This window comes from Cervus elaphus, chromosome 13, assembly GCF_910594005.1.
Source record: "Cervus elaphus chromosome 13, mCerEla1.1, whole genome shotgun sequence".
NCBI classification, from domain to species: domain Eukaryota; kingdom Metazoa; phylum Chordata; class Mammalia; order Artiodactyla; family Cervidae; genus Cervus; species Cervus elaphus.
The window spans coordinates 60,849,637-60,862,167 of NC_057827.1; the positions used below are offsets into that span (position 1 = coordinate 60,849,637).

At 35.8% G+C, this 12,531-nt stretch overlaps 1 protein-coding gene across 5 annotated transcripts in view; it reads left to right on the forward strand.

Moving 5' to 3' along the window:
- The window catches only part of PPP4R4 (protein phosphatase 4 regulatory subunit 4), a 100,678-nt gene that overhangs the window by 39,036 nt on the left and 49,111 nt on the right, over positions 1-12,531 (forward strand). The window contains exons 3-5 of one of the 5 annotated variants that reach the window (XM_043922085.1): positions 838-940; positions 10,938-11,041; positions 11,148-11,513. In XM_043922085.1, the coding sequence (XP_043778020.1) occupies positions 838-940; positions 10,938-11,041; positions 11,148-11,211 (271 nt within the window). In that variant the 3' untranslated portion in view covers positions 11,212-11,513. Of the gene's footprint in view, positions 1-837; positions 941-10,937; positions 11,042-11,147; positions 12,391-12,531 lie in introns of those variants that run through there. The other 4 variants (XM_043922081.1, XM_043922083.1, XM_043922082.1 and 1 more) reach the window with 4 other exon arrangements.

A 12,531-nucleotide genomic window follows, 5' to 3' on the forward strand; every position in this document is an offset into this window, starting at 1 on the left:
CTTAAATAAATATTATGGTATCAGTAATTAACATTCAAATTGGCATCAGTTAAGGATAGGTGGAATTTCTTTCTGAGGTGGCACCACATTTAATGACATCTGTTATAGCTATGTTTCAAGTACTTGCACAACTTATGTTGCTTAGCTTATATTTTAAAAACAAGTAAGTTTTTGCATGAAAATGGTTTTTCAGAAGAATTTGAAGTATTTAGGCCGCTAGAGTATCACAGATTGTTTTGGTAACGCCTTAGTGACCTAATGAATGCTGTATCAAAAAGGTACCATGTAAATACACCCTACTGACTTTTAAGAATATAGAATATATATATTAAGTTTCTGGCAATTCGGAGTCAGTGGAGTGCAACAGATAGTTTCATTGTACTAGAAGAAAGTTGTATGATTCTGCTGTAGCTAATTTTGTTGCTGTCCCTGCTATTGTTATGATTATTAGTATTTTACCAAAATGAAATTTACCAAATCTGTTTTTATAAAGTATAGCAAACTGGCAGGTCACAGGGAAAAATGAGGTTGAATTTTAAAGTAAGTATTTAATAATGGTCTCAATATTTTTTCAGTAAGACGTGTGTAGATAGAGAATCATGTTTTAGCATAAACATAATTAATATCTCCATGTATTTGTTGTAAGATTTACCTAATGAAATTTCAGCTCTGGCTTAATTTTTATATCTAATTGATGCATTTAAAGTTTAAAATTGTCAGAAGTTTGGTGTTCATGATTAAAAGCAGTTGTTTTCAAGTTAATCCCTGCTTTTTACAATGTAAATTATAATCACAAATTTATAGTTACAAATCTTAAATTTGTGTTTTCTTTGTAAGTGCTGGTCAGGATATCCAGGGAACAAGCGTGATTGCAAATCTTCCACTTCTGATGCGACAGAACCCTGCTGAGACACTTCGGAGAGTCTTGCCAAAAGTTCGAGTAAGTTGCTGTGAAATAAGATTTGAATTCATCATGTTTTCCCGGTAGTACGTTGTCATTGCCAGGAGAACATTTCAGAGCTTTGGATGGCTGATCTTTTGTATCTAGCCACTGAGTGGAGGAAGTATTATAAATATTTTGAATTATTTTGAAAATATTTAGGGAACTTAGCTGATGGAAATGGAGAAATCTAGATCTTAAACTACAAAGTTTTCTCTAATCATTTTCTCAGTAGAAACATTATGTTTTCAGCAGCTAAAAAAAAAAACTTAGTCTTATAAAATCATAGCAATCTTATTTGGTATTCTGTTGACATAAATATATTATTAATAATATTTCTAGAACATTGATAATACGATTTAACTGATAGTCTTAATAGTCACCTTTTGGTGACTGCTCAAGAATCATCAACTAGAGATTCGATTATGGCCACTGCAGTTTTAGTTTTATATTTAATTGCTTTTTAAATTCCTTCAGATTAGTTTTCCTGTTACTAATAAAATGTTTGATCTACTAGAACTTTCTTTCCTTTATTTAATATTGATTATTAATATACAATATTAAATATTTGATGCATGCTATTTATTATTTATTTCTACCATATGCAAAGTGTTCTGTAACAGAACTTGAATGAACACAACAGATAATGCCTTTTGGATCCTTAGGGAGCTTACCTACTAATGAGGTCAAGGAGGTTACATAGTACTAGGGATTCTGTTTGCGGATAGTGAGTTTTATAGACTTTGCTTTGGCTTTCTGTTTGGATTAACTTTTTAAAAAAATAATTTTAAATTAACTTATATGTTGTTTAAAATACTGTTATGTGCCCTTGGGTTTTATTTTTAGGCATATACAGCATTCTTCCAGTGATGAAGATCAGGGATATGACATGTTATTTTTATAAGTTGCCCACATTGCAGGCAGTATGGATATATTGTGTATATATATATATATATTTTAACTTAGAGATGTGAATGGAGAAAATGCTTTTTTTAGTAGTGCGTGTGATTCAAAAGCACATGAAGCTTTTTCATGTCTGTTTTTCCCAGATCATTCTGTAATTTCAGTGGAATTAAGTCTACACAGTCTAGGTTTAATTTCTCATTCAACTGAAGTGATATTAACTGACCTAAGTGTGTTAGTGTCACCTGGGAATACCAGTTAAACACTTGTAGAAGGGAACAGGTATAGATCCTCTTGACCAAGGAGTTATTATGCATAAGCAAATTAGATTTATAGCTCAAAATATTGAGCACACTACACTTTGCGTTGAGCAGGCTGAATCGGGCCAAGAGAGCATGTTGCAAGTTATAAGTTTCGTAAAGCAAGAATGAAAGGTGAAGGATAGACAGTGGTGAGCTTTAGAGGTCTCTGAATTATTTTGAAAAAAAATTGTTTGCCGAAGAGTTCACACTAAAGTTAATTAGATACTAATGTCTAAAAAAAATTTAATTTCATAGAAGTGTATAAAGAATATTATATAAAGCATATTTATACAAAGAATCAAATGTTTCTGATGAAACTATATAACTGAGTTATAGAGGATAAGATTTTAGTAAGTTTCTAAAGATATTCAGTTTAATTTATAATACAGAAGATTAACTGAATAAATGCATATAAGGAAAATGTAAACTAATGACTGTATTATACTAAGAAAATCTTTATTGCTGAATGATTTCATTCATTTCTTTAATCAACAAGCAGCCATTTATTTAGGACGCTCATCTATCTTACCCTTTACTATAAAAGGTAGAAAACAGTCCCTGATTAGATTCTGTATCAGGAAGACATAGAAACTATGGAAAACAATGAAAGAATAAGCGTAGGGGATTATTTAATGTGTGATTCTGACTTTACGTAAAAATGCTGATGAATTAAGCAAATGGGAAAGACTTTTTAATGGGGGCAATAATACTGACTTTAATAGAGGGTTTAATGTAAAATGTAGGCAGCTGAACATTTAAGCAACTGCAACTCAAATAATAAAACCTATGTTTATGAGCAAATCATTTAAAATCATAATGTTCAGATATTAAGATTTATTGGTACTCATAACACCTTCTTTAATTTTGTCTTGCTTCTGTGAGTGGTGACTTCCAGGTGATACAAGTATGACAAAAATCACACAGAGCTGCTTTATTCACTTTTGCATGGCCATACTCTCTTAGATAATTTTATAAAAAAGCAATCTTGTGTCTCAAAGTGAGCATTTAATAATAATGACTTCGTAAATATTTACTGAGTACCTCCCACTGTTCTAAGCTCTGAGAAGACAGAGGTAAACAGAACAAGAACTTACCCTCAAGGAAGTTTTTTAGGGGGCAGGAAACAGACATTAAAATAGTGGGTGAGCAGAAAAGACAGAGTAAAGTTGGGGGGATGTGGGGGAGTTGGGAGTGTGAGGGCACTAACTGAGCATTGGGAGGTCAAAGAAGCATCTCTGAGGAACTGAAAGCTGAAGGGATGGGATAGGAGGGATAGCCATTTGAGGAGGTGAGAACAAGTGGTCCAGGCAGAGAGAGCAGAAGAGGAGTTGGGGGAATTCAAAGTGGTCTTAAGTGTGGTGGAGTCCACTGGGTAAGGGTAGGTCGTGACTTGAAGAGGTTAGAGAGATGGTCAGTGACAGAGCATGCAAGAGTCATTCTTTCTTTGAACAGTGGAAGGCCTTGAAGACTTGAAGCTGGGCAGGACTTTGAGAAGGACGTATCCTGTTGACATTTTGCAGTGATCATTTTGCTAACTGTGTGGAGAGTGGATTGGAGTGGGAGGAAGTTGCAGTTCTAGTCCTTGTAGTATGTGAAGCTGGCTTGGCGCAGGAGAGCAAATTAGGACAACAGAGAACGGTGGATATATCTGAGATGTATTTATTGAGATAGAATGAACTTAATGATGGACCTAATGTGGGAAAAAGAGGAATGACTTCCAGATTTCTGGGTTGTTTCTGCTGGTTTTGAGTGTCTTGATTGATAGTTTATTACATCAACAGGGAAAAATAATTTGAATACTTACTAATGGTAATCTTCTTTGATTGATTTACTTTTAGAGAATTTAAAGACATGAATAATAAGTATTTTGTGTAAGAAGTTAATCATTCTCTAGATTCTTTTCACATTTATAACAGTAGTATAAGCAGCTTTTTAGAACTCACGCTGTACCTTATCTTTACCTTGAAGAACATCAGATAAAGTGATGCAGATTTTTCTGGCTTTATGTATTATAAAATTTCACCAAACAAAATATTTTTAATTCTGTTTTTGTTTTGTTGTATAGCATTTGCATTTCATCTTTATAATAATGTATTAACTTAAAAATGGCTTTTAAAACAGGTTGCTATTTTCACTGTTTTAGAGATGAAGGAATTTGAGGTTAAAAATAAAATGGCAGAAAGAGAGGCAGGATTAGAATTGAACTAAGCGTAGTATTCTGCAATTTGCTTTCTAAATTCTATCCAAAGTGGATGATGAATGATAGTGCAATTAGATCACTCATCTCAAGGTTAATTTAAATAAGAATCCAGAAAGGAAACATTTTGACCTCCAATTTAAATTCTCTGTCTAATTCTAGATATGAGGCACTTCTGAATGTACAGTTGACCTTTAAACAGCATGGGTTTGAACTGCTTGGGCCCATCTTTACTTGAACTTTTTCAGTAAATGTGTACCACAGTCCTTCACGATCAGATTTTGGTTGAATATGTGGTTACCGAATCTGGGAAACAGTGAGGGTCCACTGTAAAGTTTTATTTGGATTTCCCACCAAGTGAAAGGTTGGCACCCCTAAACCATGTTATTCAAGGGTCTACTGTAATTACTTGTATCTATTTTTAATCCTAGGATATCTTTTAAAAAAGAAAACAGGTTTTTTTCCCCTGTGGTCTTTGTTGATTAAGTTTGAATTCTCCCAGTGACATATTAAGTTGAGTTAATTTTGGATATTTGGATATTTGACTTGAACTTCTGGTTGTCTGAAAATGAAAGAATTTGTTTTACCAGCATACATTTCTAAAATACTGTGGTCCTTTATAAAATTTAAAACAGTGATATCATTAACCATGTGATATCAGTGCCTTCTTTATAAATCAAGTGCAAAAAAAAGTCTCTGCTTGTTGAGTTATTGGATCCTGTTATTGTTTTTTCACTTATTTTGGGAACCAAAAGATATGGTGTAAAACCAATGTGCAATGTCAGGAAAAGATAAAATAAAGATAGCTAGCATTTGTTGAGGTCTTAAGATGTGTCAAGCACTTTGTCAAACATTTTACAACTCTTTGTTGAATCTTTATCTCCTTGAATGCCCATGGCAGTTCTATACGGGTCATAACTTAGGTCAGTTAACTTTCCCAAAGTCACAAAACTGGCAAGTGGTGTGATGGGGTTTGAATAAGGAGTCTGACACCCAGGTTCTTCCTCTTAACTGCTATACCACTGTCTCATTACCCGATCATGATGTCAACAAATATGTAATATGTCATTTTAGTTCCTAAGCCTTAGTCATCTCTCCTTTGATTACTGTAGTAGCCTCTTCACTGGACCTGTTGCTCCCTTTGCTCTCTGGAGCCCATTCGGCCAGAGGGATCTTTCATTTATTTATTTGTTTAGGAACAAATAAACTTTGACAAAGAAAACTGTGTATATTCAAAGTGTACAAAGTGATGATTTAATATATATTATACATTGTGAAATGCTCACCCCTATCAAATGAATTAATACATTCATCATCTCACATAGTTAATTTTTATCTTCAGAGAGATCTTTTAAAGATCTTTCAGAGAGATCAATCATCTTTTCTTCTTTAATGAAAACTACAGAAGTGGCGTGGTAGTCAGAACAGTTCCTATCACATCCCAGAACTGTACATGTCACTTTCTTTAGAAAAAGAGCTTTTATAAATGTGGGTACGGATCTTGACTGAGGGAGATTACCCTGGATTATCGGGGTGGGCCCTAAATGCCAGCACATGCGTCCTTAGAAGAGGAACGCAGAGGGAGGTTGGACCCAGACCTGGAGGAGGAGGCAGCATGAAGACAGAGGCAGGGCCTGCAGTGATGTGGCCGCCAGCCGAAGAAGGCCAACGACTACGTTGGTTGCCTCTACCAGAAGCTGGAAGAGGCAAGTACCTGATCCTGCCTAGGAGGGAGTGTGGCCTTGCCAACAATTTGATTTTGGCTGAGTGATACTGATTAGGACTGATGGCCTCCAGAACAGAGGGAATACATTTCTGTTGTTCTAAACCTTTCAGTTTGTGCTAATTTATCATACCAACCACAGAAAAGTGGCTCCGTGGTAAAGAATCCACCTACCGATTGTAGGAGATGCAGAAGGCATGGATTTGATCCCTGGGTCAGGACAGTTCCTTGGAGTACGAGATGGCAGCCCAGTATTCTTGCCTGAACAATCCCATGGACAGAGGAACCTGGCAGCCTATAGTCCATGGGGTTGCAAGGAGTTGAACACAACTGAGCAATTGAGCATGCACACAGAGGAAAGTAATACAAGTAACTTCTCATTTCAGGTAGAATAAGACTCCTTACCATGCTCTAAAATGACCCTACTAGCTTTCTACCTCACCTACCATTCTTTTCTGTTTCTTCCATCAGGACAGAAGTCTTGTCAATCTGATTTATCACTCTGTCCCCTGAATCTAGAACAGTACTTGGCAAAAATAGGAACTCAAAAATAATTTTAAAATGAGCATTGATTGAGCTTAATATTCTAAGACAGTAAGCGTCTACCTGAAAGATCAATGACACATTGGCCTGAACCACTAATGGCATTCTTGGATGAGAAGTAAAAACAGTCTATCAGTGGAGTGATACGGTGCTGACTTAGTTTCTAGGGAGACCTTTTTTGCAGGGAGGAGTGGGAGAAAGATACATATTAGGGAAGAGATAAAGGAGACTTAATCATATGAAACTTGATTATTTAAGATCAGTATATGTGGTCCCCGCATCTTTTGATTCTGAAAAGATTTATCAGTTCTCCTTTCTTATAAGTTTCTCCCAATGTGATTATTTGAGTATATCTACTGAATAAAAGTAGATTTAAAAGATTTTATTAAAAAATTTTTATAGACAGCCTTTACTATGTAAATAAATACAGAAAATGTGGATAACCAAGATAATAAAGTGAAGAACCCACCCTGTGGGCCAAGCTTTGTGCTCAGTGGTTTAGACACATCCTCTTAAACTTCTTAATTCCATGCCATATATTTATTCTCATTTGACAGTTGAGAAAATATAGGCTGAAAAAATTCCATTTGACTATAATATTTTGTTTAAGCATGCAATGATATAATTTATTCTTACAATACACCAAGAAAAAAAAGAAATAGTCTTAACTAAAGGAGTTAAAGAGCACAAAGAGATGATACAAATTGCCTTTTCCTTTGGTTTGTACTTCAAAAATAAAAGTACCTGTCTTCCTCACTGCAGGTGATGTTTTCTGAGATAAGTTAAAAGTTAAGTTCTTGAAAAAAGAAGGGTTTTGTAAAGGCAACACAGTTCTACATAATAAGCAGAGCATGATGTTCCAGACTCCCTGCAGGTCATAAAAAGCCCGCAATAGAGTAGGTCTCTACTGACAGGCTAAGCATTTAAGGACACTCTGATGTGAAGTAAGGTGAAGAAGAAAGTGAAGTTATTCCTGTAATGTCAGATTGATGGAGAAAAATCATCAGGGTCAGAATTGATCTTATGAGGAGTTTTTACAGGAAAGGAAGCATAAAATTGTGTAACTTATTCTTCCAGTTCACTAAGAAAAAAAAAGAAGTAGCATTAACCAAAGGATTTAGAGAACATAGACAGATGGTATAAAATGACTCTTCTCTGGTTTAGCTCAAAAATAAAAGTACACTGACCACAAAGCATTCTGAAAATAATATCTGTGTTGTTTCTTTTTATGTATATCCATAAAGACAAAGTAGAGTAACATCATTAATTCTCTGATGATAGTAGTAAATTCAATGAAAACATTGACTGTAAATATAGTTGTTTTATGGGCATATATAAAAATTACACAAGCTAGTATTCTTAATAGATCTAAAAATACTGCCTTTCAGTATGATAAATTCTAGTGGAGACCAGTGTTCTTACTTGAATTTCTTAGTCATTCAATCATTTGTTATTTTTATCCTGCCTACAGTAAAAATGAGCTGGAACTTCAGAATCTCTTAATTAGAAAATCTTTTATTTTTGTGATAATGGGACCACCATTATTACTTGAATATGGTTTCTGACTTTAGGCATTTAGATGATACACAGGGTAATTTATGGATATGTTTATCTACAATCCTTGCAAAATTATAAAACTAAGAAGATATTCACATATTGCACCGTAATAAAGGTCTGTGTTTGATTTAAAACTGTATGGATTTACTAGCCTTTTGGCAGTGTGTTGAGGCAGATATCCTAGAAAATGTTCCCATATCAGAACATCTTGACTCTCTAGATGAGGTCTCACAAGCATTTTTTTTAAACGTACGGTTAAACTTGTAAGAGAGTATGGAATATTCAGTCCTCAGAAACAAAACAGTCCCATCCACTTCTACTTAGGTATGTGCAGAAAAGCATCATTCCTATTCTAACAATGATGGCTTGTGTTCACAAAATTCACATGATCGTAACTTTTCTTGAGCTCATCGAAAGTGGTCACAAAGAAATGAACTCTATTCAGAAGAGCTCTCTGAAGAGCAATGGGACATAAGGATGCTGACTTTTGACAAGAGTTTCAGAGGAAGAAGTGGCCACCAGATAAAATTGTTAGGAAAAATCAGCTAAACTGTTAGGAAGTTTTTAAAGATTGCTATCCATTTGGAATAGCTCAGAGCTCCAGACACAAGGGAACTTGGTACTCACTTGTGGGCTTTTTGCCACATGCTCCCTTAGGCAGGGTAGGAGGCTGGAGAGAACCTCCTTTGGTGATGCAGGTGTGATTGTTTGTTGATTCTTACTGGGGAACAGGGAACCACCCACTTCTCCACAGTGATGTGCATGGACATACAGGGAATTTCAGCAGAAAGAATCGAAGAGAATGTGTACTTACAGGATGACCAGATACATTGCTAGCCCTGCTCTGTGCTATATCTTTAGCTCCTTGGCTGTAACTAGATGGATATTTTTCAATATTGGAATGTGTATCATCAATAGAAGTCCCTCAAAGGTAGGGAACCATGTCTTTGACTTTTCTCCAGTTTCTCAGAATACTTAGTATGATGTTGGTATTTAATAAATAGGAGTCCCCTGGTAGCTTAGTGGTGAAGAATCCTCCTGCTTAGCAGGAAATGCAGGTTCGATCCCTGGGTGGGGAAGATCCCCTGGAAAAGGAAATGGCAACCTGCTCCAGTATTCTTGCCTGGAGAATCCCATAGACAGAGGAGCCTGGTGCACTGCCATCATGGGGTCGCAAAGAATCGGACACCACTGAGCAACTAAATAGCAACAGCAGCTTAATAAATAGCTATGACTGAAATTAAAATTATGTTATCAAAATTAGACTTTCATTGGCTTAGAGAGAGATTAGAATAGAAGGGGAAAGTGACTGACTAGAGAGAAAAGAAGGCATTACTTGTTTATAGAAATGTGTCACACTTTCCAGTGCCATCTCCCCCTGTAAACAGTTTGTAATTTGTTTTTTCAAAAAAATGTTTAATAAACTGGAACATTTGATATGGTTATTTATAGCTCTTGTGTCCGTTAGTTATTTCTTTGAAATGGGCACATCCTTTTTTTGCAGTGTTTTAAATTTTTATTTACAGTTCAAGTGTAAATCATGAAATTACTGATGAATCTGATTTATTATGTGTGAAAAATGACAGAGTCGTTCCAGCTCAAAGTTCAGTTTCAGAACCATGGTCTTCAAATGTACTGATCTTTTTGGGTGTCCTGGTGATTATGCATGGCTGGATACTTCATTCCATGTTTGCAGTCATCAAGTGATAGTTTCCATTGGTACTGGTGTTTCCTTTTTAGGAAAGATATCTTCCAATATTTTTATGTGTACCTCCTCATGAACCTTGCTGATCACTGAAACAGATTAAAAGAAGGGTAAAACACACCCTTTTTATTCCTGTCTGCCTCCTCCTCTTTATTTTCCCCTCTCAGAATTTTTCTTTTTATGCTCTCAGCTAGTTCTCCCCATCCTTCATGTACGTGTGGAACATGGCAGTCAGTGATCAGGGAATGAATGAGATACTGTAGTTAAATTGCTAAAGATATTTCAGGATTGGTGTTCCCATTATTCATATTTAAATCAGTTGTAAAGTCTTTTATAAATAGCATAATTATATAGTAAAAAGAGTTGTTCACTATTACTGTTAAATACTAAAAATTCCCACACTGTGACTCTCAGAACTCCAGACATTTTATATGTTGTAGGTTTATATTTTAATATAAAATATAAATATAGGTTAGTATTTTAATATCTGCCCCAGGTTAGTATTTTCATTTTTAACTCATATTATTTAATTTCTAAATAGTCAGTGATGTTATCTCTAAAAATATACAAAGATACTTCGTAATTTTAGGATTCCTTTAACAGCAGTCTTTATAGTAGTTATGTTTATCAGTTTTATTTTAAAAGTTTAGTTTCCAAATATGTGGACCCAAAATATTTGCTCTTTCGGAATAAGCCAATTATTTATGCTTCTCTGTGTTGTGTATTGTAAAGAGAAAGGTCTTCTGGATGCATATGATGTGGGTTTATTGGAAGCAGCAGTTTCCTTCTCTGCAAGGACTGTATTACGTTGTCTACAAAATGCTTTCTTGCAGCATTCATGCTAACTAAAGACTGAATTTAAACACAGAAGTGTCTAGTACATTTTCCTTCCTTGAGTGGGACTCGTTTTTTTTAAATTTGGAAGTGTACCATTCACTCATTTATAAAATGTCTTATTTCATTTTTGAGGAATTTGAGTTGGAATGCCAGCCACATGATAGTATGTAAGAGGAACAGTAACTGGCATTAAGGCATGCACTTAAGCAATAGAGGAATTTACTTTTCAGTGTCTTCCAAGGTCCATGAGGATGCACACTTATTTACCCAGAGAGTATGGATCTCACTATGTTTGTCCAGAGGGTGTGACTCTGTGGAGGAGAAACAGGAACTGGTAAGTATCATGTTCTTATTGTATTATGTTTCAGAAAAATATGTTTAGAAATCAGTTGAATTTTAGCAGTGATGAAGTCTCTTAGTCTGTGCTGGTTTCTTAACAGTGGACAGTCCCAGATGTTGAAGTCAGCACAACAAGAGAAAAACCCAAATCCTGATAAGACTTGAGGATTTTTCGAAAATTAAATGCAAAATAGTTGGGGCATATGTTGCTGCGGGAGTCAAGACTAAGTAATACAGTAAGAAGATGCGAAGCTGGAGAACTCCTCCTGTTCCTCCTTTGCATAAAGTTTGCACACGTCCAAAAACCCAGGACCTTAATGACTTTAAGAGAGGCAGAATCACATCTCTTGGAACGTAAAACAGCAGACTCATGTGAACTGGAATGCACACTGTGGCCCTCACAATTTATTTAAATATTTCTTTGCAAAATGCTGTCTGTTTCTAAATAAAAACTGTGCCTTCTGAAACCTGTAAGTGATGTATCCTGGCCACATCAGATCTTCTATAAGTGTTTTCCAAATCCAAAATTCTTAGTTTGGAGCAAATGGTTTTTTTTGGAAACAGTATGGGAGGGGGATGTAGGAGGGTTATTTCGGAGACCAGTTGCTACTCTGCTTTACGCCTTATCATTGCTTCTCTTTTTCTTTTCAGCCTGGACCTCTTAAGATACATAATTGAAAAAAATTTGTTAAATGACGTGTGTGTGTATGTGTGTGTGTGTGTGGTACAAAAGTTTAAAACAAAATGCAACAGAAATCAGCCACCCTAATATGTGATCAGATTTCTGGGAATGAACCCCACCATGTAAGCATCTGCCAAGTCTCTGACACTACCACCTACAGACTCAGGGTTGATGTAAGCCATTCCTTAGTAAATGGTGACGAGGAGTACAGAGTCTGCGAGCAAGAATTCAATCCTTGGCTTTGGCATTACGCCAACAAATCTTAAGTCTTAGAGTTGCCGATGACAAGCATGCTGGCCTTGAGCCAGACGCTTAACAGCTCTGCGTCTTTCCCTGCTGCTGCAGAATGACATATGTTATCTCCTAGTCTGATGACTGGCAGTGGTCCCGCCATGCTGAATGAAGGACTCTGGGTATATGGTCTAAATCACAGTTACAGAGACATTGGGGTAGGAGAAATGGCAGGAACATCTCCATACTGACATGATAGAGAATTGAGAATGCATTTCTATATGATCCATTTTTGCTTTGCCTTATATCTAATTCTCCCAATCCCTAATCTTTAGGACTCACTTCAAAATCTCTTGAAGCCATCTTTTAGGAGATGTGGACAAAGTGTGTGAAGGGAGAGAGCCACAAGAGCAGGAAGTTTAGGTGAAAGGGTAAGAGATATTCAGTCATCCAGCAATTACTCACTGAATGCCTGCTGTGTGCTGTAGGAGTTGGGGATACAGTAGTGAATCAGACAAAATCAGACCAAAAATTCTGCAGTCATGATGCTTGTATTCTAGATGTGGGAGATA